Source organism: Pan paniscus, chromosome 11 (genome assembly GCF_029289425.2).
Source record: "Pan paniscus chromosome 11, NHGRI_mPanPan1-v2.0_pri, whole genome shotgun sequence".
Taxonomy (NCBI): domain Eukaryota; kingdom Metazoa; phylum Chordata; class Mammalia; order Primates; family Hominidae; genus Pan; species Pan paniscus.
The window spans coordinates 3,734,087-3,753,649 of record NC_073260.2 but is presented as its reverse complement, the minus strand read 5'-3'; the positions used below and the strand labels follow the sequence as shown (position 1 = coordinate 3,753,649).

Genomic DNA, 19,563 nt, shown 5'->3' with positions numbered 1-19,563 from the left:
GGTCTGGGCAGCGCAGAGGAGGGAGCTGACTAGGGATGCTCTCCCTTCCCCGGAGTCATGGCCCTGGAGAAAGGCCCGCTCCTGCTGCTGGCCCTTGGCCTGGGCCTGGCGGGTGCCCAGAAGGCTCTGGAAGAGGTGCCGGTACAGCCGGGCTTCAATGCGCAGAAGGTACGTGTCATGGGTCCAGTCCCCAGACTCAGGCCTGGAACAACGGCTTGAGTGTCACATTGAGGAGGTGCAGGGGGTGGGGCAGACAGGGGGTGCCGAGGTTCAGGTCCTGCCTGACCCTGCAGCAGCTCTGGAGGGTGAGCTGCCCCTGGGTCCAACCCAGGCGGGAGCAGGCTCTGTCCTCCCGCGCAGCCAGCACCAGCGGCCACTGATTAACCTCGGGGCCTTTCCCTCTCTCCGGGCTGCGGAAGCTACAGCACAACAGCAGGTCGCAGGAGAAGGCTGCAGGGCGGCAGCCGGAGAAACAGAGCGCCCAGACACTGGGCCCAGACAGGGAGCAGGGTCCCAGGGGACCCAGCCGAGCAGGGGAGGGGTTCACCCTGGGTGACACGAAGAGGCCAACCCTGGATACAGGGAGGGTCCCAGCTCCTCCTCCCTGTGTGGCCCCTGGGGTCCTGGTGCTGCTGGTGGGAATGCAGGGATGGAGGGACACCCGGCACAGCACCAGACCCTCCCCTCTGCCCTCCCTGACCAGGAGAACAGAGCTTGGACCAGGCAGAGGCAGGGGTGCAGGGCTGAGGGAAGTGGGGGCAGCAAGTGGGGAAGGGGACTGGACAGAGACCTGAGACAAGGGGACGGGAGGTGACTCTTCCCAAGAAGTAAGCACAGCTTATCTTCCACCTGGACCCACAGATGGGCATTTGCCAATAGAGACCAGGAAGGGGGAACGTTTGCCAGTGCAGCCCCCTGGGAGGGGCACGACCACCTGCTGACCATGCTCAGTGCCGAAGCTGGGGCCTGAGAGCCCAGAGGGTGGCCTGCTGGGGCTACACAGCCGGGCACTAGCCAGCCTCTCCTGTCCCGGCCCACGCCCCTGCAGGTGGAGGGGGTGCCACACAGCCGGGCACTAGCCGGCCTCTCCCGACCCGGCCCACACCCCTGCATGTGGAGGGAGTGCCACACAGCCGGGTGCTAGCTGGCCTCCTCTGCCCCGGCCCACACCCCTGCAGGTGGAGGGGCGCTGGCTCACCCTGCAGCTGGCAGCCAACCATGCAGACCTGGTCTCCCCGGCCGACCCCCTGAGGCTCGCTCTCCACTCCATCCGGACCAGGGACGGCGGGGACGTGGACTTCGTGCTGTTCTGGAAGTAAGCACGGCTCCTGCCGCCCCTCTCAGGCACTCATTCTCAGACCCGGGGACCCCCAAGCAACAGTGACAGTGTTCAGAGCCAGAGGAACACATCACACCAAGCTGAGGCCCAAGACCCCGCTCCAAGAGGGGTAAGCTCAGAAGCTGCCAGAGGCAGGCGGGCAGGAAACACACAGCCTGGCCCCGGATGCAACGTCCAGTCCCAGCAGACACGCCCACTGGGCCACGGGCCTGTGTTCCAGCTGTGAAGGAAGCTCGGGTCTGGAGTTTTAAATGTGCGATCTCCAGTGTTTAAAAGTTGCCTCATTCCCAACATCCCTCTCCCAAGGACCACAGCCACCCTGGGCCCACGCCCCTTCCGGCCCCGATGTAAGCCAGGGAATCCCAAGGACGGCTGCACTGTCAGCAAAAGAAAATCGGCCCTGGGGACAAGCTACGCTGAGTGCAGTGACGCCGACAACAAGCTTCCGTTATTCCGCCTGCACCCACAGCTCCGAAGGCAGTTAGACCCACATCCTAGCAGACGCTCAGTCGTAGACACACCGCGCGGTGGCCTGCAGAGTCCCAGGGGTTGGTGGGCACCCACCCCAAATGAGAAACTGAAGACCCCGGAGCAAGGGGCATGGGAGTGAGGGGGACTCTGTCTATGCACGGAGGCAGGAGCATGGGGGGACAGGCAGGACAGTCAGAGTCCCAGTCCCCAAAACCTGGAGCTCAGAGCCAAAGCCAGACTGGGACCAATCCGTTCCAGGAGGCTTGGTGTCATCCCAGAAGTGAGGAAGACTCCACTTCGTCACTCCAGTCGCATCCCCAGCACCCCCTGGGCATCGCCACCTCCTGGCTGCATGACCCTGGTGCCTGTGCCAGGACGAGGCTGTCCTTGAGCCTGGGGAGCTGACGCCCCGTGGAGGACAGGAGGGCTCTCAGCTGGTGGCAGCCACAGTGTCCCCTGGTGGAGAGCCCTGAGAGGGCCACCACGTCCTGGGAAAGGGCAACAGGACACAGTTGGAGGCTGACCAGGCCCTGGTTCCTTTCTCTTTTCCCAGGGGAGAAGGGGTGTGTAAAGAAACAAACATCACCGTCCATCCAACCCAGTTGCAAGGCCAGTACCAAGGCTCGTGTGAGTGCCCCTGTCCAGGATCTGGGCTGGGCTCTGAGTGGGGAGGGGCGAGCAAGGGACGCTCGGATGTCCAGTCCTGGCCGCAACACTCAGAAGGGGTTGTCGGCTTTGGGGGAAGACCGGGTGCTGGAAGGAAGCTGTGCATCCTCTTGGTGGCATTGCAATGTCCACAGGGCATGGGGGGGTCCAGGGCCTGGGGGATGGAGGAGAGAGGCATCGTGTATCACCTGGCCCGGGGTCTCCAACAGTTGAGGGCGGCAGCATGCACGTATGCTTCGTCAGCACCGACTACAGCAACCTCATTCTTTACGTGCGCTTTGAGGATGATGAGATCACCAACCTGTGGGTGCTGCTGGGTAAGTGGCCAGCTCTCCCCAGCACTGGCAGGTGCAGTGCCTCAGACCCCAGACATGAGGGCGGAGCTGCTGGACACTCCCGGCTCTGTGCAGAGACTTGCTGTCCTGTCTGGGAGGGGGCCTTCTGTGCAGAGTGTTCTGAGGGCACAGGCAGCCTTGGGCCGAGACGCAGCTGAGCTCTTCCTCCGACACATGCCCCTCAGGGAGGGTGTCCCCACGCAGGACGTGCACTGCGGGCCTGCTACAAGGCGGGCACTGCTCTGGGTGCTGCACTGGGAGCTTGAATTATCAGTGGATAAAACTGAGAAAACACCTTCCTTGTCTTCCTCCTTATCAAGCAATGTCTCGGGGTCCTGGGGGGCTCCTGAAAGTAAAAGCACCATGAGAGAAGGGCTCGAAGGGCACAGGGGACAGAGTGGGGGACATCGAGGGGCTGCAGTGTCCTGAAGACGAGGTGGAGATAGATGGGGCTGGGGGCATTTCAGGGCAGAGGATCAGCCGGAGCCCGAGCCCAGGATGGGGTGGGGGAGCGGGGCAGCAGCAGCCGAGAGGCCGCAGGGCCGAGAAGGTCGAGGGGGTGGGAGGGGTGGCACCGGGGTGGGAGGGGTGGCACCAGGCCGGAACTTGGGACCCTCTAGGGGTCTCCACTGAGGCAGGCCAGGCCTGACTTCCTCCTTCCAGGGGCATTTTACCTGCCGTGCTCAGAACAGACCTGTGTTTAGAGGAGGCAAGGTTGGGGCCAGTGCAATCAGAGCTGGCCGGGCCTGGGAGGTCGCAGAGGGGGTGCTGCCGTGGTCCGAAGAGCCCCCAGCCTGTGTCGTGGCAACTTAGTGGTGGGGTGGCCGATGCCCAGGGCCTCTGCCTCCCCGTTGTTCTCCGCAGAGGAGGAGGAGGAGGACAGAAAAGACAGAGGCTCCAGGCCTCAGCCCCTCACTGTCAGCCCCTCTGATTCCAGCGAGAAGAATGCTGGAGGACCCCAAATGGCTGGGAAGATACTTGGAGTACGTGGAGAAATTCCACCTGCAGAAATCCCCGGTCTTCAACATAGATGGTGAGCACTGCCCCCCAGCCACATCCCGGAGCCGGACGGGAAGAGGGCCTGAGGGTCTGGGGCCTCGTCTTCCCCGCCAGCGCCACTGAGGGTATAGCCCATCCCCACTCCCCTTACGGCCAGGCCTGTGCCGGCTGCTTCAGGGGCTGCCGGATCTTACCAGCCCCACGTGACACGATTATATGGGTCCAATGCCGTCTCCACTCTACAGAGGTGGCTCAGAGACGTTCAGTAACAAGGCCAAGTTGCACAGCCAGGAGGAGGAGCTGGAAGGGATCCAGATCTCCAGCCTCCTGAGCCAAGTGCCCAGCCAGCCTCTCCCCTCTGCTGCCTCCCAACGCATCATTCAGTCAATCAACAAACACACGGGCCAGGCCTGTTCTGGGAGTCTGGGATTCACTTAGAACAAGACAGACACATCATCCAGCTCTAGTGCGGGTTACATTGCAGCAAGCATTGTAATTACCTGATTTGTTAGAGGCAAGGGCTATGGGGGTGGGAGTGGGGGCTAGAACAAGGTTTGAGGAGCATGACCGTGCTGTGTGAGCACGGGCAGCCAGGGTGGGTGGCCCTGAGATGAGGTGAGGGAGGAAGGCTCCCTGGAAGATGGGTCATGCAGATGGAACAGGAGCCAAGCAGAGGAGGGCAGGGATGAGATCCAAGGCTGAGAGGGGCAGTGGGTGGGGCCTTGTGGGCCCCCAAGGGGACTGGGTTTCCACAGAGCACAGGGCCCTGGCAGGACACAGCCAACATGGGGAGGCAGAAGGCCCAGTGATGCCAGTGAGGGATGGCTGTTTTGTGCTATGTGATTGATTTGCTGATTGATTGATTTCAAAATGAATGAGTGAAGTCCTCAGAATCACCACCTTTTTCTTTTCTGCTCCACAGGCCCATGTCCCCCACCCTGAGCCTAGGTCTGGCAGTTCTGGAGTCTTCCTGCCTGGGCCCCTCACCCCTCTGCTGCCCTCAGCCTCCCTTCCACCTCCTTCACCTTGGCTTGTGGCCTGGACTGTCCCCAGATCCCCCTGGAAGCCCTTTTGCATCTCAGGGACTCAAGGAAGCTCCCCAGCTGAGCCCAACCCTGCCTCTCTCCTGGTCCCCTCCCCTGCTGGGAAGGCCTCTTCCCTCTGTGCGTCTCCAGGTCCTGCCAACCACCTGCCAACCAACAGCCAGGGGCCAGCAGTGTGCCCCAGCCTGGCCCGTGGGCTTGGAGCACACCCAGGGTGGTGAGGAGGGGGTACATGGCCCCCTGAGCTCCTGCCCGCAGCGCCAGAGGCCTCCAAAACTTATACAATGAGTGGAGCACTGTAGTCCCAGGTGCCTCCGATGCACCCCCCCCACCCAGGGCTGCTGGGGTGGCCCTCAAGTGTCCTTCAGGAACATGACCCCACGGAGGCTGTTCTCAGACTCCAGCTCCCCTCCACTGTGACCCACCTCACCTGGGTCTGCTGGGGACCCTCCAGAGAGGTGGCCTCCATGCTCCGTGAGCAAACGCATATGTCCCCACTGAGGCCCAAGAGCCCTAAGTGAGCCCAGCTCCAGACCCTGCTCTCTGCAGAAGCCCAGTGGGGCTGCCAGGTAAACAGACGGCTGTACCTGTGTGGCAGGTGAGACCAGCCAACGCCCACTCCTCGGAGCCCAGGATTCTGAAGGGCGGCGCCCACTTCTGCACCCGGTGAGCCAGGGCCGCCCATCGGCAGGGCAGGCTCTGAGGAAATTGGGTCAGGGACTCAATACTTGTTGTCTGGAACTCCCAAGACAGGTATGGCCAGAGGCTGCCCCGAAAACGCCTCCAGTGAGGCCTTCTCCCCCTTCTCCCCCTTCTCCCCCTTCTCCCCAATCTCCCCCGTCTCCCCCTTCTCCCCTGTCTCCCCCATCTCCCCCTTCTCCCCCTACTCCCCTTCTCCCCTTCTCCTTCTCCCCCGTCTGCCCAGTATCCCCCTTCTCCCCCTTCTTCCCCTACTCCCCCTACTCCCCCATCTTCCTCTTCTCCCCTGTCTCCCCCTTCTCCCCCTACTCCCCCTTCTCCGTCTCCCCTGTCTGCCCAGTCTCCCCCTACTCCCCCTACTCCCCCTTCTCCCCCTACTCCCCCTACTGACCCTTCTCCCCCTTCTCCCCCTACTCCCCCTTCTCCCCCTTCCCCCTCTACTCCCCCTTCTCCCCCTACTCCCCCGTCTCCCCCGTCTCCCCCTTCTCCCCCTTTTCCCCCTACTCCCCCTTCTCCCCCATCTCTCCCGTCTCCCCCATCTCCCCCTTCTCCCCCTACTCCCTCTTCTCCCCCGTCTCTCCCATCTGCCCAGTCTCCCCCTTCTCTCCCTTCTCCCCCACGTGGGAAAAACACAATGGAACGAAATCCAGAGCTGGCAATGAAGCTGGTGACGAAGCCCCACGGTTCTCCTGCAAACCAACAAGCCCAGCTGGAAAAACACAAGGAAAAACGACAATCACAAAGCACACGTTTAACAAGAGGTTTATGGAATTTGTAAGACCATAAAAAATAGCCTTTTCTGGGGCCCTAAAATGACCGGGATAAATAGCGACGTGAGAGTGCTGTGTCTCTCTCAACATCGTAGAGTTGATAACCTCAGCTTCACCCATAGACTTCAGCAATTCAATTACTCTTCCAGTGGGATTTTTCCCCAAACTGCAGATCTGAATCTAAAATTTACATGAAGGAACAAAAGTTTGGAAACATTTTTAAAAGAAGCCTCATGCAGATGGATCTACCATTCTACCCTAATATAAAACAGCAATGATGAGAAGCATGTGACATTAGCTCGGGGCAGAACAACAGCAATGAAACTGGGTATCAAGTCAAGGAATGAACCCGAATATATACAACAACTTCATAGACAGTACAAATGGCCTGTCCTAAAAAAGCATTATTTATTCAATAACTAGTGTTGAGGGAAATGGGCAAGACAGAAAGGGGGAAATAAGATTAGCTATCTCACCCTACACATTACCTTAAAATTCATTCCTGATCAAGTCTGAATAAAAGGAAACCTTGAAACTTCTATATTTTCTATAACTTGAGGATGGGGTGCCTACACAGACAGTATCAACACCACGGGAAAGGATGAGAGCTTTAAACTCGGCTCGTCAAAGACATCATCAACACAATCAAAATGGAAAGAACAATCTGAAATTAACATTTGCAGCAAATGTGATGAAGGGTTCATATCACATATGTAAATACATATATAAATCAAAACTCCTTGAAGGGCCGGGCATGGCGGCTCATGCCTGTAATCCCATCGCTGTGGAAAGCTGGGGGCCAAATGATAGCTTGAGACCAGCCTGGGCAACATAGCAAGACCCTGTCTCTACAAAAAACAAAAAACAAAAAAAAAAACCTTAACAAAAAGCAGCCCCAGACAAAAAGAAAATAAAAAGATAAAAGAAAAAAAAATTAGCTGGGCATTGTGATATGCGCCTATAGAACGCAGCTACTTGGGAAGCTAAGGCTGGCAGATCCCTCGAGCTCAGGAGTTTGAGGCTGCAGTGAGCCATGGTATCACACCGCTGCACTCCAACTTGGGCAACAGAGTGAGATCCTGTCTCTAAAAGAAAAAAAAAGCACTGAGCAAAAGATAGAAAAAAAAGGATATTTGCATAGATCAAAAGGCTGATTAAAAGAAGGTTTGACTTCATAAGTAGTCAAATAAAAAAAAGAGAGGTTATTTTTGCTCATCAAATTGGCAAAATTAAACTTCTTTTAGAAATCAATTTAGCACCCACCATGAGGGAGGCACACGCTGGCTGGTGGGGACAGATGTTGGCTTTTCCGGATGACCTGGTTTCTAAGTCTCCTAAGCAGGCTTGCCTTGGGACCTGGAAGTTCTCAACATTGGCAAGCTTACCTGTTGTTCTGCCATGCAAATCAAGACATTTACAATGCTTTAATATTGATTCCATAATTTTTAAAGATAAAACTTCAGAAGCCTTCTCAGTAAGTCTTCTAGCCTTATCCATAAATTGGCAGGAAAAAAAAAAGTTTTGTTTAGTTCAGTACACCTCACCCTTTCCAGATCTGGCCCAGGTAATTACTAATACTGTATATATAGGGTTTGTGGCTAATGTAAGATCTATTTTCATCCTTTTGAAACTTTCATAGATTTTTTTTAAAAACTGAGAGCTACTCTGTGAGATGCAAGAATGAGTCTCCGAAAAGATCACCTTCTTTTAGTCCAAGGAGATGACAGCAAAAAAGAGGGAGGGTGAGCTAAGCCTTGACAGATAGGTTCTTTAAGATGGTCCCTGGCATGAACTGGGCATGAGGGGGAGGCTGGGTGACATAACAAAGGGGACCCTGAGGTGGTAGCCCCAGGTCTAATTCTGAACCCAGGGAGGCTTTTCTCAGCCTCCGTCTTCCATCCCAGGAAACGGTGGTCAGCGCTCCTTGCAATCTGGTGTTTGAACTGCTGTTATTTTTGGGACACCTACTGGAATAGTTTGCTCAGGCCACTCTAAAAGAGTACGACTGACTGGGCTGGGTAGCGTCAACAACAGCAATGTGTGTCATCAGAGTCCTGGAGGCTGCAAGTTCCAGATCAAGGTGTTACAGGGTTGGCTCCTCCTGAGGCCTCAATCCTCAGCTTGCAGACACCTCTTCTCCCTGTGTCCTCACAGTCGTCCCTCTGTGTGTCTGTGTCCTCATCTCTTAATAAGGACACCAGTCCTGTGGGATTAGGGCCCACCTCAGTGACCTCATTTTACCCTAATGACCTCTTTAACGGCCCTATCTCCAGACACAGTCACATTCTGAGGTACGGAGTTAGGACCTCAGCTTAGTAATGGGGTGACACTTACTAAAGCTGTTCATAGCTGCCACTGCCCACGGACTTAGGAACACTCTCCCTGTGTGACACACAAAGCGTCTGGTGGAGATGCTGGCTCCCTGACCACCACAGAGCTCAGGTGACCGTCTTCCTTGTCACTTTTAGCACCCTGAACACGCACTGCTAGCACACAGCCTCAACCTCTGCCAGAGTGTGGGCTGCCAGGGACACAGGTGTTCCAAACTCTTTTCTATCCCTGTCTGCATCTGGCGAGCACCTTTACCGCTGAGCTCAGTAAATATCTTTTTTTAAAAAATAAAATACCTACAGATTTTTTTTTTTGAGATGGAGTTTCACTCTTGCCACCCAGGCTGGAGTGCAATGGCTCAATCTCGGCTCACTACAACCTCCGCCTCCCAGGTTCAAGCGATTCTCCTGTCTCAGCCTCCTGAGTAGCTGGGATTGCAGGCATGCGCCACCACATCCAGCTAATTTTTTTGTATTTTTAGTAGAGATGGGGTTTCACCATGTTAGCAAGGCTGGCTGGTCTCGAACTCCTGACCTCAGGTGATCCGCCTGCCTCGGCCTCCCAAAGTGCTGGGATTACAGGCATGAGCTACTACAACCGGCCAATATCTATAGCTTTTTAACAAAAGGAACTGAATATCTCACTTTGGAAGCGTAATAGTAAGACGTGGCTTTGGCTGGATTCCTCTAGCTCACCTGTGTCGAATCACACACCGAACAGACTGAGACAATAGGCGAGGTCGACCACAAGCCACACATATCCCAGTGTGGAAAAACACAGTGACTACTCAGTGAGTGGCCTGGCATTCATTTTTTCCTTTGCGTGAACTACTTTTCCATTTTATGAACGTTTTTTCTCAACTAGAGTCTTTCTCCATTAAAAATATTCATTCTATGTCAAATGTATTTTCACATTGTCTACAATACATAGATAATAACATTACTGTGTATTAACATTAAGTAATTATGCTTTTATTCTTTATCCTACATTAGCCAAATAAGATGGCTCAAAATGGCAAGAAGAAACATTTATTTGGGAAGGATGTAAATTTGTATGTCTCTAAAAAATGGAAGGTCTTAAGACTTCCCTCATTGATAAGAAATTGCCGTGATTCATTTATTCGTCATAAACCTCATGGCGTAATTCATAATTTCCTCTGGGAATCATGTGCAACCTTGACGTATTGGATCTGTGGAGGAGGAGAAAATGCAAGATCCCAGCTGTATTCTGGTGATAACAGCTTGGTGGGTTTATTGAGGTAAAAATATTTGTTAAGGTGCTTTTCATAGGTGCTATTGAGTCCATTTTTGATGTCATGAATAACTCCGTTCAGATATTCTTTGATGAAGTCTAAAATATTATGGGGTGTGCCACCAACCATCAAGCTGCCATAATAGAAATCTCCCTGTCCAAACGGGATGCAAGCTGCTGAGGTCAGCCTCCTCTCGTAAGGGAAGTTCTTGGTGTTTCTGAAATACCACCAGGCGTGGAGCTGGGCCACCAACGGGCCCAGGGTCTCCACCCCGAACTCATTCTGGAAGACCTGGTTGGCAGCCATGCTGAAGAGGAAGTCCACCTCGTCCCGGATGTGACTGGCGATGTGTTCACCCAGGCTCTTCACATGCACCAGGGGGCCGTCGAGCCACCACCTCTCGGTGCCCACTTTAAATGCTTTGAACGTTCGAAGAGGACTGGGCCCTATGTCAGGCAGCTTGAAGAAGGCGTCCACCATGATGTAGAAGATCGCTCGGTAGCCTGTCATGAAGCGCTTATTTGCGGAGTGTAGGAACGGCCTCAGGTACTCCTCTGCAAACCTAAGAAACACACACTAGGGAAGAAACTTACTTTTCTCTTTTTTCTTTTCTTTTTTTTTGAGATGGAGTCTCGCTCTGATGCCCAGGCTGGAGTGCAGTGGCGTGATCTCGGCTCACTACAACCTCCACCTCCCGGGTTCAAGCAATTCTCCTGCCTCAGCCTCCCAAGTAGCTGGGATTACAGGCACCTGCCACCACGCCCAGGTAATTTTTTTTTTTTTTTGTATTTTTAGTAGAGATGGTATTTCACCATGTTGGCCAGGCTGGTCTCGAACTCCTGACCTCAGGTGATCCACCCACCTCGGCGTCCCAAAGTGCTGGGATTACAGGCATAAGCCACTGTGCCCAGCCGACACTTACTTTTCTAAACATGATCAGGAGAAGAGGCGGCTGAATGCACTCACATGGGTGTGTCTGATGCTAAGGAACTTGGGATGTACAAGCGTGGAGGAGTCGGGCCCACAGCTTCAGCTGAGTTGGTGAGTGGGAAGGAATGTCCTGATCTGGAGGGCCTGAGAAAAGCCACCATGTTTTGGAATGGCTGTTGTGAAGAAAGGGAGCAGGAGCTAAATGGGTATGAGTCAAAAGGTTCCCACTGGTGTTAAGGACTCGGCCATCGACAGAGAAACCCAGCACACCTTTTGTACAGGACAGCCAGAAATTGAAGGAAATCATGTCTATAGTAGACCATCTCCAAGACAAAGGGCCTTAAATCGGCTTAGGTCAGCAAACTACAAAAGAAACAGGATATACTAGGTCCCCACTATAAATAGCCAATGCCTGCTTGTCGGCCTCCTGCCTTAGTTGCCCTCACCCAAACCAAAAAAGTTTAGTCTAAGATAAAACTTTACTAGTCTGCAAAATAGCTCACTTTGTCTGTTCTTATCAGCCTGCTCAGCTACTTAGGTCATAAGTCAGATACTTGAAGAGCCCCTGAGCTCACTAGGATTGCAATGCATTGTGGGCTGCAACAAAATGCAGCAAGACCACCCTAAAGAAAACACCTAAAGCCCCTGCCCAACAACAAATAGGCGACGTCTGGGAAGATTGTGACCCCAAGTACTCAGCCTATGAGGAACTGGGGGAGGGACCTGTGCACTAGGGGATAAATTGCAGTTGAAACTGTGCCGGGTGTGCCTGCCCATCAGACATCCGATCTTGCAAGACTGTCACTAAAAGTCTCACTTTCACTGTTCTCCAGGTCTCTGAGTCCCTTATTTGGGTTTGGACAGGTAAGTTTGTTTCTCCCCAGAAATCGTGGCTATTGTTATCACTAATTATGCTTAATTATGGTTGGCTCTTTGGAGGTTAAAGGCTCGTGAATGCTGATCCACATTTTCCCAAAATAAAAAAGGGCAAAGGTGAGTGGCACCTACCTGCCAGTAGCAAAGACGGCCAGGCCCACAGTGATATTCTGCCTTCTGTAATGTTTTTCCAGAACCCGCCTGTCGAAAGTCCCTTCCCATAGGATGGGAGCGAGCCAGTCTGTTTTCGTTATAACATCAGGGCGTTTTCTGTGGAACAAGAACCAAGTTAAACACGGAGTGCTTTACTGAGGCGCCGGCAGCAGGTGCCGAGCAGTAATGCCTAATGCTTAGAGAGCACCTAGTGTGCGCCCAGCTCCGTGTTTGAGTGCATTATCCCACTGGATTCATCCTTGCAACGCCCTGTGCAATGAGCGCCACCACCCCTGATCTCCACGTGGGGAACCAGAGGCACACACGGTTGAGTAAGTTGCCTGACACTGCAGTTAACACATGGGGATGCCACATCCAGCCCACCTGGCTCCTGGGTTTGTGCGTTCCTCCCCCAGCCACTGCCTTTGAGCCCAGGAGCTGCCTTTTCCAAGCTCTGACTACAGCTCAAAATTAGGCAGCCGGGAGTCAGAACACTCTCCAATCATTCGCTGAAGCCAGGATGGGAGGCAGGAGATCACCTCCCTTACACAATACCTTTATTTTTCCCTCCTTCTCTGCTTTATTTTTCTCTCTCCCCTTTTCCTACAAGTTTCTGGGGATGCCCTTTTTTTCAGCATTTTTCAGACAATCATAAATTGTCATTAGCTGGGTTTTATTTCACCCTATATATTGTGACTTACTTTCCAACCTGACTCTGGCATAACATTGTAAGACAAGGACGAAAATGAAAATGTTTGACCCCCAAAACATGTTTCTTTGCCATATCTTGAAATGGCCCTGTAAAGTTGTCCTTTGTGGGGGAAAATTTGCATCTCTAAATAATCTGAATTAATATAGCTAGATCTTTTTCTTCCAGGCCCTCCCAATCCTAAAGAGATTAACTAAAAGTCTAGCACCTTTTAAAGATCTGAATAGGAAACATTTGCCATCTATTGTCTCTAAGGGCAGCCACTATAAGACTCTAAAACAACCTTGGTCTCCACAATCTTTTATCTTAACCTGAATATTTCCTTTCTATAATCCCAGGTCTTTAGACAAACTCAACCAATTGTCAACCAGAAGATGTTTAAATTTACCTATAACCTGAAAGCCCCTGCTTTGTCCACCTTTCTGGACCAAAACAATGTATTTCTTAAATGTATTTGATTGATGTCTCATGCCTCCTTAAAATGCATAAAACCAAGCTTGTATAAAATGTATAAAACCAACCGCCTTGGGCACATGTTCTCAGGCCCTCCTGAGGGCTGTGTCATGGGCCATGGTCACTCGTATTTGGCTCAGAATAAATCCCTTCAAATATTTTACCAAGTTTGACTCTTTTTGCAGACACTCCTATCCATGCTCAGTATCAGTTTGGGCTATCTTTATTGCTCAAATTAATAGGACAATTTGCTGAAGTCCGATTTGCTGAAGTCCAGGAGTATCCCCTTCTACCCCAGAGAATCCCTGATCTCCCAACATTCGGTTGAGATCTGAGGTTTCTTTTGCTGAGCAACTCCTTTTCTGGAGTTTCAGCTCGATTCCAACAGGGAAGGCGAGTTTGGGACTTTTCCTGTTTCTGAGACAGTAGAGAGCAGTCTTCAGCCTGGGCCCCATTTCTAGGTAAGTAGCTGAATTGGAGTTTTGTCTTGAGAATTCTCCCTCATGCCTAAAAGTTAAGATTGACCACCACCTGGTCTTCATTTCTGCTTCCATTAGAGAGCTCAGTAATCATATTGCCAGAAATTATAAGTTCCTCTTCAAAGCTTCTTTGGTCTTTCTTGCTCTGTACACAGCCCTTCCTGCTTAATCTGTAATGAGCACTTGTTTTTCTGCTTGATCTGTAACCTGCAAACCTCTTACTCTGTAAACAACTCTTCCCACCTAGTTGGTAAGGAACAGCCTCTCCCTTCCCGCATAATTGGCCTTATTCAATTTCAAACACTAGCCAATCGGGTCAGTTTAGACTGTGCAGTCCAACTCCAGCCAATGGGGAAAGGACACAGAAACAGGAACTGCATTAGGGGTAAAAACTCCTGCCCTCCCAGCTCAGTGTGCTCTTGCCATTGTGACTGATGCAGGCAGCACCCTTCTGCAGAAGTAAATGTGCCTTGCTGAGAAATTTTCTGCCTCGTTTTCTTTGCAGCACCAAGCATTTTTTTCTAACAATATAGTTTGGTTTCATTGTCGTTTTGGTCTTTCTCCCATTGGATTTGACCATCTCTACCTGACTTGGTCAAATCTGAATGAGAATTCCACACTATGGGTAACAAGCCCTCTGGATTGGCTAAAATTCCTTGAAGCTGCAAAAGAGAAAAAAAAAAAAAACATTCACTTGATTTCTCTGTGTGCTTCCTTTCTTAAAAAATTATTCTTTTATTTTTCTTCCACCCTATTTCTCCCGAAAAGGGGAAGCCCTTTTGCCATCTTTGGTACCAAGTGAAAAAAATGTCTACAGAAGGGTTCTAATTGAAGCAGCGTTGTTGTCTGGGGTAAAATACCTGAGGTTCGTCATCTCACACCAGGGAAATCGAGGATGCAGACACACAAGAAGTGAGTTTAAGATCAGAGGCTTAATAGGCAAAGGAAAGAGAAAAGAGGATAGCTCTCTCACCTGCGGAGAGAGAGGGGCGTCTGAGTGGGTCTTCCAGGTCCTTGGTGAAATGCACGAGGTTTTATAGACGAGCTTGAGGAGGCGATATCTGATTTACATAGGACATGAGAGATTGGTCAGACTAGGCATGCCATTTGCATAGTGCACAAAGAAGCTGGCCAACTCACCCTAATCTTTTATTATCCAGATGGGGTCTCTACCTGGCCGGTGTCATATTGCCTGCCTTTTACCGCACAGGTGGCGACCAAGAAAAGGGAAGGGGGATCCTTCATGTTGAACAGACTTGGCTTCCAGGTATCCCTCTTCTATCACCACAGCTGCTAGCATTTACCTATGTAAGCTTTTAGCTTGTTTATCTATACTTGCAGCTTGATTTTTCAGGCTGCTTTTTGTTAGGAAAGAAATGATTGGGGGCTGCTTTTTATTAAAAGGAAACCTTGCTGAGGACTCTCTTACCCTCCTTATCTGCCTGAATTTCTTTCTCGCTCCTGTATCATAATGACTTGGATCCTTAAATAACTCAGAATAAAGGCACCACTCACCCTGTGCGGGGGTGTTCTGCTTTCTGTGTGGAGTTTTTAGAGTCATGGCAGGTTTTTCTTAGGTCTAAAGTTCTGCTTTCCTGTATTGCATTACCTGACTTCTTTGACTTTTAGAGATACCAGAGATTACTCTGTACTGTGAGAGGATTTGACCTTGGTGTGTGTCATGGCAGATGAGAGCTACAACGTTAGGGAAGGCTGAGGACAGTTTACAGGAAATGGTCATTACTACAGGGGGCCACTCGTTGCACATTTAGATCAGAAAATTGTGCGTGCTTTCTTGGCTCTGTTCCTTAAAGGGCTCCACCCTAAAGCCAGTGACCTAATCAAGCTCCGCTGAAAATACTACCTATCAAACTAAGTCACTTCAATATAATTCTGTGTAAAGGAAATTTATGTCTTTAAAGGAAATTTCCATTTTGTAAGGACATCTCTGTCTCTGCGTCTAAACCACTGGGAACTTTAACTAAGGGGGAGACAATGGCTTCATTTACATAACAGACCTTGCCTTTTTTAGATCCAAGTCTGTGCCTTTGAGATGTACATTTTTTACCTTGCTTCACCTAAGTCATGTATTTGGAGATGTAAATTTAGAGTTACCTAGTTAACAATTGTTTAAGACATGGAATAGATAATCAAGAGATTAGTGGTCTAAAGTAGGGAAGAAAAAAACTTTGAAAACAGGCAAGTGAAACATTTTAAATCTCTAAGATTTGCCTCTGTCTGGGTCTGTTAAGTCTGTGTGTTTATGTGTCACATGGAAACAATATTTCACTACCAATCATATGAAAGAGCTCTAATTAGTTGGCTTAAAGAAAAGTAAGTGTTTATAGACTAATAGAAGCTAGCCCAGAGGCCTTTCAGCTCACATGACTTTAGTAATCTTTGGTAAGATTAATTTGGTGAATGTAATCTCACAATTCTCTCCAGTAATTGAAAATCTTAAAGTCATGTTGTGTTAAATGAAGTCATCCTAGGTTTTTTGCTGGAAATTAGGGTTTCTAAGAGAATAGTAGGAAAGTAAGATGCATTTTTGGTGAAGTTTATTAAAAAAACATGAGGATGTGGTTTTTGCTTAATGAAACATATTTTTTTTCTAGTTTAGAGGACCTTTCTGCTGGTGTCGAAGATAAAAACCACTATTCACATCCAACCGTTCTTTTGTAAACTGGTGAGTTTGCATTGGTACCTCCTGGCTGGAATTCCAAGGCAAAAGCTATGGGACCTTTATTTGTGTGTGTGTGCCCGTGCACACGTGCACATATGTGATTGTGCGAGTGTGTGTGTGAGTGTGCATGTGTGTGGTGTGTGTGCGAGTGTGTGTGTGCATGTATGTGAATGTGTTCATGTGCGTGTGCAAGTGTGTGGTGTGTGTGTGCAAATGTATGCATGTGCATGTACGAGTGTGTGGTGTGTGAGTGTTTGTGCATGTGTGTTTGTGTGCATGTGAGTTTTGTGTGTGCGAGTGTGTGCATGTGTGGTGTGTGCATGTGCGAGTGTGTGTGCAAGTGTTGCAAATGTGTCAGTGTGTGCATGTGTGAGTGTGTGCATGTGGTGTGTGTGCATGTGTGGTTGTGTGTGCATGTGTGTGAGTGTGTATGCACGTGCATGCTTAGGTGCGTTTTTGTGTGCATGCATGTGTTTTGTTATGTGTTGTGACCACAAGGTACCAAATTGGCTTAAAAAAAAAGGAGTGCTAATAAATTAAGTAAATAAGTGCAAATACTTTTCAAGTTCATATGACTTCAGTAAATCTTTAATAAATAACCTAACTTTAAAATAATTGGTAAAATAAAATTAGAAATGTCTTCAGAATTGTCAACATACATTATTATTTAGATTTATTGGTCTAATATTGTTAATTTAATAAAAACAGTAAATCCTGAGTTATTGGCCAAAAAATTCATTTATTTAACCTTAAGATTCTTACTTAGGTAAACACCTGAAATTCACTGGCTATAAAAATGGTCAACAAGGAAATAACTTTAAATGATGACTGTAAGCCAAAATATATCTGAGAGAGGTCCCAGTGAATTTAGAAGTTTCTTTTGCCAAGGTGAAGGACATGCCATGTGAGCCCCCAAAATCTGAGACAGGTCTCATTTAATTTAGAATGTTAATTTTGTCAAAGTTGGGGACACGTGTCCACGACACAGCCTCAGGAGGTCCTGATGACAGGTGCCCACGGTGGTCCAAGCACAGTTTTGTTTTATGCATTTTAGGGAGACATGAGACATCAATCAATATACGTAAGATGAACATTAGTTCAGTCCGGAAAGGTGGGACAACTCGAAACTGGGAGGGAGGCTTCCAGGTCATAGGTAGATAAGAGATAAATGGTTGTATTCTTTCGAGTTTCTGATGAGCCTCTCCAAAGGAGGCAATCAAATATGTATTTAACCCAGTGAGCCGAGGGATGACTTTCAATAGAATGAGAGGCAGGTTTGCCCAAAGCACTTCCCAGCTTGACTTTTCCCTTTAGCTTAGTGATTTGGGGGGGCCCAAGAGATTTTCCTTTCACACCCATGACGCAGCCTCAGAAGGTCCTGATGACTTGTGACCAGGCTGGTTGGGCCACAACTTTTTCACACATTTTAGGGAGACATACGACATCAATCAATACATGTAAGATGTACCTTGGTTCAGTCCAGAAAAAGCCAGACAGCTGGAAATGCGGCCTTCCAAGTCATAGGCAGATGCAAAGATGTTCTGATCAGCAGTTGGTTATTACCTAAAGACCTGAAATCAGTAGAAAGGAATGTCTGAGTTACGATAAGGGGTTGTGGAGACCAAAGTTTTATCACGCAGGTGAAGCCTCCAGGTGGAGGTTTCAGAGAGAATAGATTGTAAATGTTTCTTATCAGACTTAAAGCGTCTGTCCTCTCAGTCTGAAGGTCTGTGTTGATGGTATAAGGTATGTCCAACTCCCTCTTCCCATCTTGGCCTGAGCTAGTTTTTCAGGTTAACTTTGGAATGCATGTGGCAGAGAGGACAGGTCCAATCGGATGGTTGCGGGGCTTACAATTTTACTTTTGGTTTACCTGACTATCATAATTTTCATAAGCAATCTAGGTAAACTATTAAAAATTAATTAATTAAGTGTAATGGACTAAATGCTTGCAAATAAACATCATAGAATTTAAAATCTAAAGTTATAGTAAAATAATATTTGTTAAATGTCTGTATCGTTTCCAATTTTTTAACAAAAATTCGATTATAGGAGAAAACATTTTTCTGAAAAATAGTGTGTTCTTATGAAAAGGAAATAATTTTTGTCTAATTCAAAGGCTATTTAAAGGTCATTTTTGAAACAAGGTGTATTAGTCAGGGTTCTCTAGAGGGACAGAACTAATAGGATAGATATATACATATAAAGGGGAGTTTATTAAGCATTAACTTACACGATCACAAGGTCCTACAGTAGGCTGTCTGCAAGCTGAGGAGTGAGGACAGCCAGTGTGAGTCCCAAAACTGAAGAACTTAGAGTCCGATGTTCAAGGGCAGGAAGGATCCAGCACAGGAGAAAGATGTAGGCTAGGAGGCTAGGCCAGTCTAGTCTTTTTATGTTCTTCTGTGTCTGATTTTTTTTTTTTTTTTTTTTTGAGACGGAGTCTCGCTCTGTCGCCCAGGCTGGAGTGCATTAGCACGATCTTGGCTCACTGCAAGCTCCACCTCCTGGGTTCATGCCATTCTCCTGCCTCAACCTCCTGAGTAGCTGGGACTACAGGTGCCCACCACCACGCCCGGCTAATTTTTTTGTATTTTTAGTAGAGACGAGGTTTCACCATGTTAGCCAGGATTGTCTCGATCTCCTGACCTTGTGATCCGCCCGCCTCAGCCTCCCAAAGTCCTGGGATTACAGGCTTGAGCCACCGCACCGGGCCTGCCTGCTTTTTATTCTGGCTGTGCTGGCAGCTGATTAGATGGTGTCCACCCAAATTGAGGGTGAGTCCGCCTCTCCCAGTCCACTGACTCAAATGTGAATCTCCTTTGGCAACACCCTCACAGACACTCCCAGGAACAATACTTTGCATCCTTCAATACAATCAAGTTGACATTATGTATTAACCATCACACAAGGTAAAAGGAACCAGTACATAAGAGAGATATAAAGAATGTTATAAATATGAAGAGGTATTTTTGGTAAGAAGGGACAATAATTTTATATGAGAAAAAATCTTATGTGGTAATTTTTTTGTCCTAAAATAAAATGACTGGTTATTTAAGAAAGAGGGATGTTTAGGATAAAACACGAACTCCAAGCATATTGTAAATGGTTTGTGTAAGTGGTAATAAGGTTTACAAAAAGGGAATTTATGAAAAAACTTTACATAATCAAGTTGGTTCTAATTAAAAGGAAATTACAATAGTCTTTCTAGAGGTTGGGTTTTGATATTAAAATACACTAATTAAAGAATTGGTTAGAACAACAAAATTTTCTTAAGGTATTGATTTACTCAATAAAATTACAAGAGATTTTAATTTTTTTAATGCAAAAGTTTAACTTTTATTGCATCTCACTGTTTTCAGCTTTCTCTCCCCT

At 49.0% G+C, this 19,563-nt stretch overlaps 2 protein-coding genes across 2 annotated transcripts; one reads left to right on the top strand and one right to left on the bottom strand.

Annotated features, from left to right (window-relative positions):
• Positions 1-5,692, top strand: LOC117974438 (minor allergen Can f 2). Its single transcript, XM_034929785.3, has 6 exons — positions 1-168; positions 1,179-1,315; positions 2,364-2,437; positions 2,686-2,793; positions 3,749-3,844; positions 4,733-5,692. The coding sequence occupies exons 1-6, from the start codon at positions 58-60 to the stop codon at positions 4,750-4,752; spliced, it is 546 nt and encodes a 181-aa protein (XP_034785676.1). The 5' UTR covers positions 1-57; the 3' UTR covers positions 4,753-5,692.
• A 3,752-nt stretch (positions 5,693-9,444) lies between these two features.
• Positions 9,445-12,591, bottom strand: GLT6D1 (glycosyltransferase 6 domain containing 1). The gene is made up of 3 exons (XM_055117340.3): positions 12,566-12,591; positions 11,844-12,014; positions 9,445-10,467 (listed from the first exon to the last, which is right to left on the bottom strand). The coding sequence occupies exons 1-3, from the start codon at positions 12,589-12,591 to the stop codon at positions 9,798-9,800; spliced, it is 867 nt and encodes a 288-aa protein (XP_054973315.3). The 3' UTR covers positions 9,445-9,797.
• Between the last annotated feature and the right edge of the window lie 6,972 nt (positions 12,592-19,563).

What these genes read in the sequence shown, in the direction of transcription:
- LOC117974438 (XM_034929785.3), top strand. Translation starts at nt 58, where the DNA reads ATGGCCCTGGAGAAAGGCCCGCTCCTGCTGCTGGCCCTTGGCCTGGGC. An exon ending in AGGCCAGTACCAAGGCTCGT is followed by an intron (nt 2,438 to 2,685) that starts GTGAGTGCCCCT and finishes GGTCTCCAACAG; the next exon opens with TTGAGGGCGGCAGCATGCAC. An exon ending in CCCGGTCTTCAACATAGATG is followed by an intron (nt 3,845 to 4,732) that starts GTGAGCACTGCC and finishes TCTGCTCCACAG; the next exon opens with GCCCATGTCCCCCACCCTGA.
- GLT6D1 (XM_055117340.3), bottom strand. Translation starts at nt 12,591, where the DNA reads ATGTTATGCCAGAGTCAGGTTGGAAA. An exon ending in TGCCAGAGTCAGGTTGGAAA is followed by an intron (nt 12,015 to 12,565) that starts GTAAGTCACAAT and finishes GCCTCAGTAAAG; the next exon opens with CACTCCGTGTTTAACTTGGT. An exon ending in GCCGTCTTTGCTACTGGCAG is followed by an intron (nt 10,468 to 11,843) that starts GTAGGTGCCACT and finishes TGTGTTTCTTAG; the next exon opens with GTTTGCAGAGGAGTACCTGA.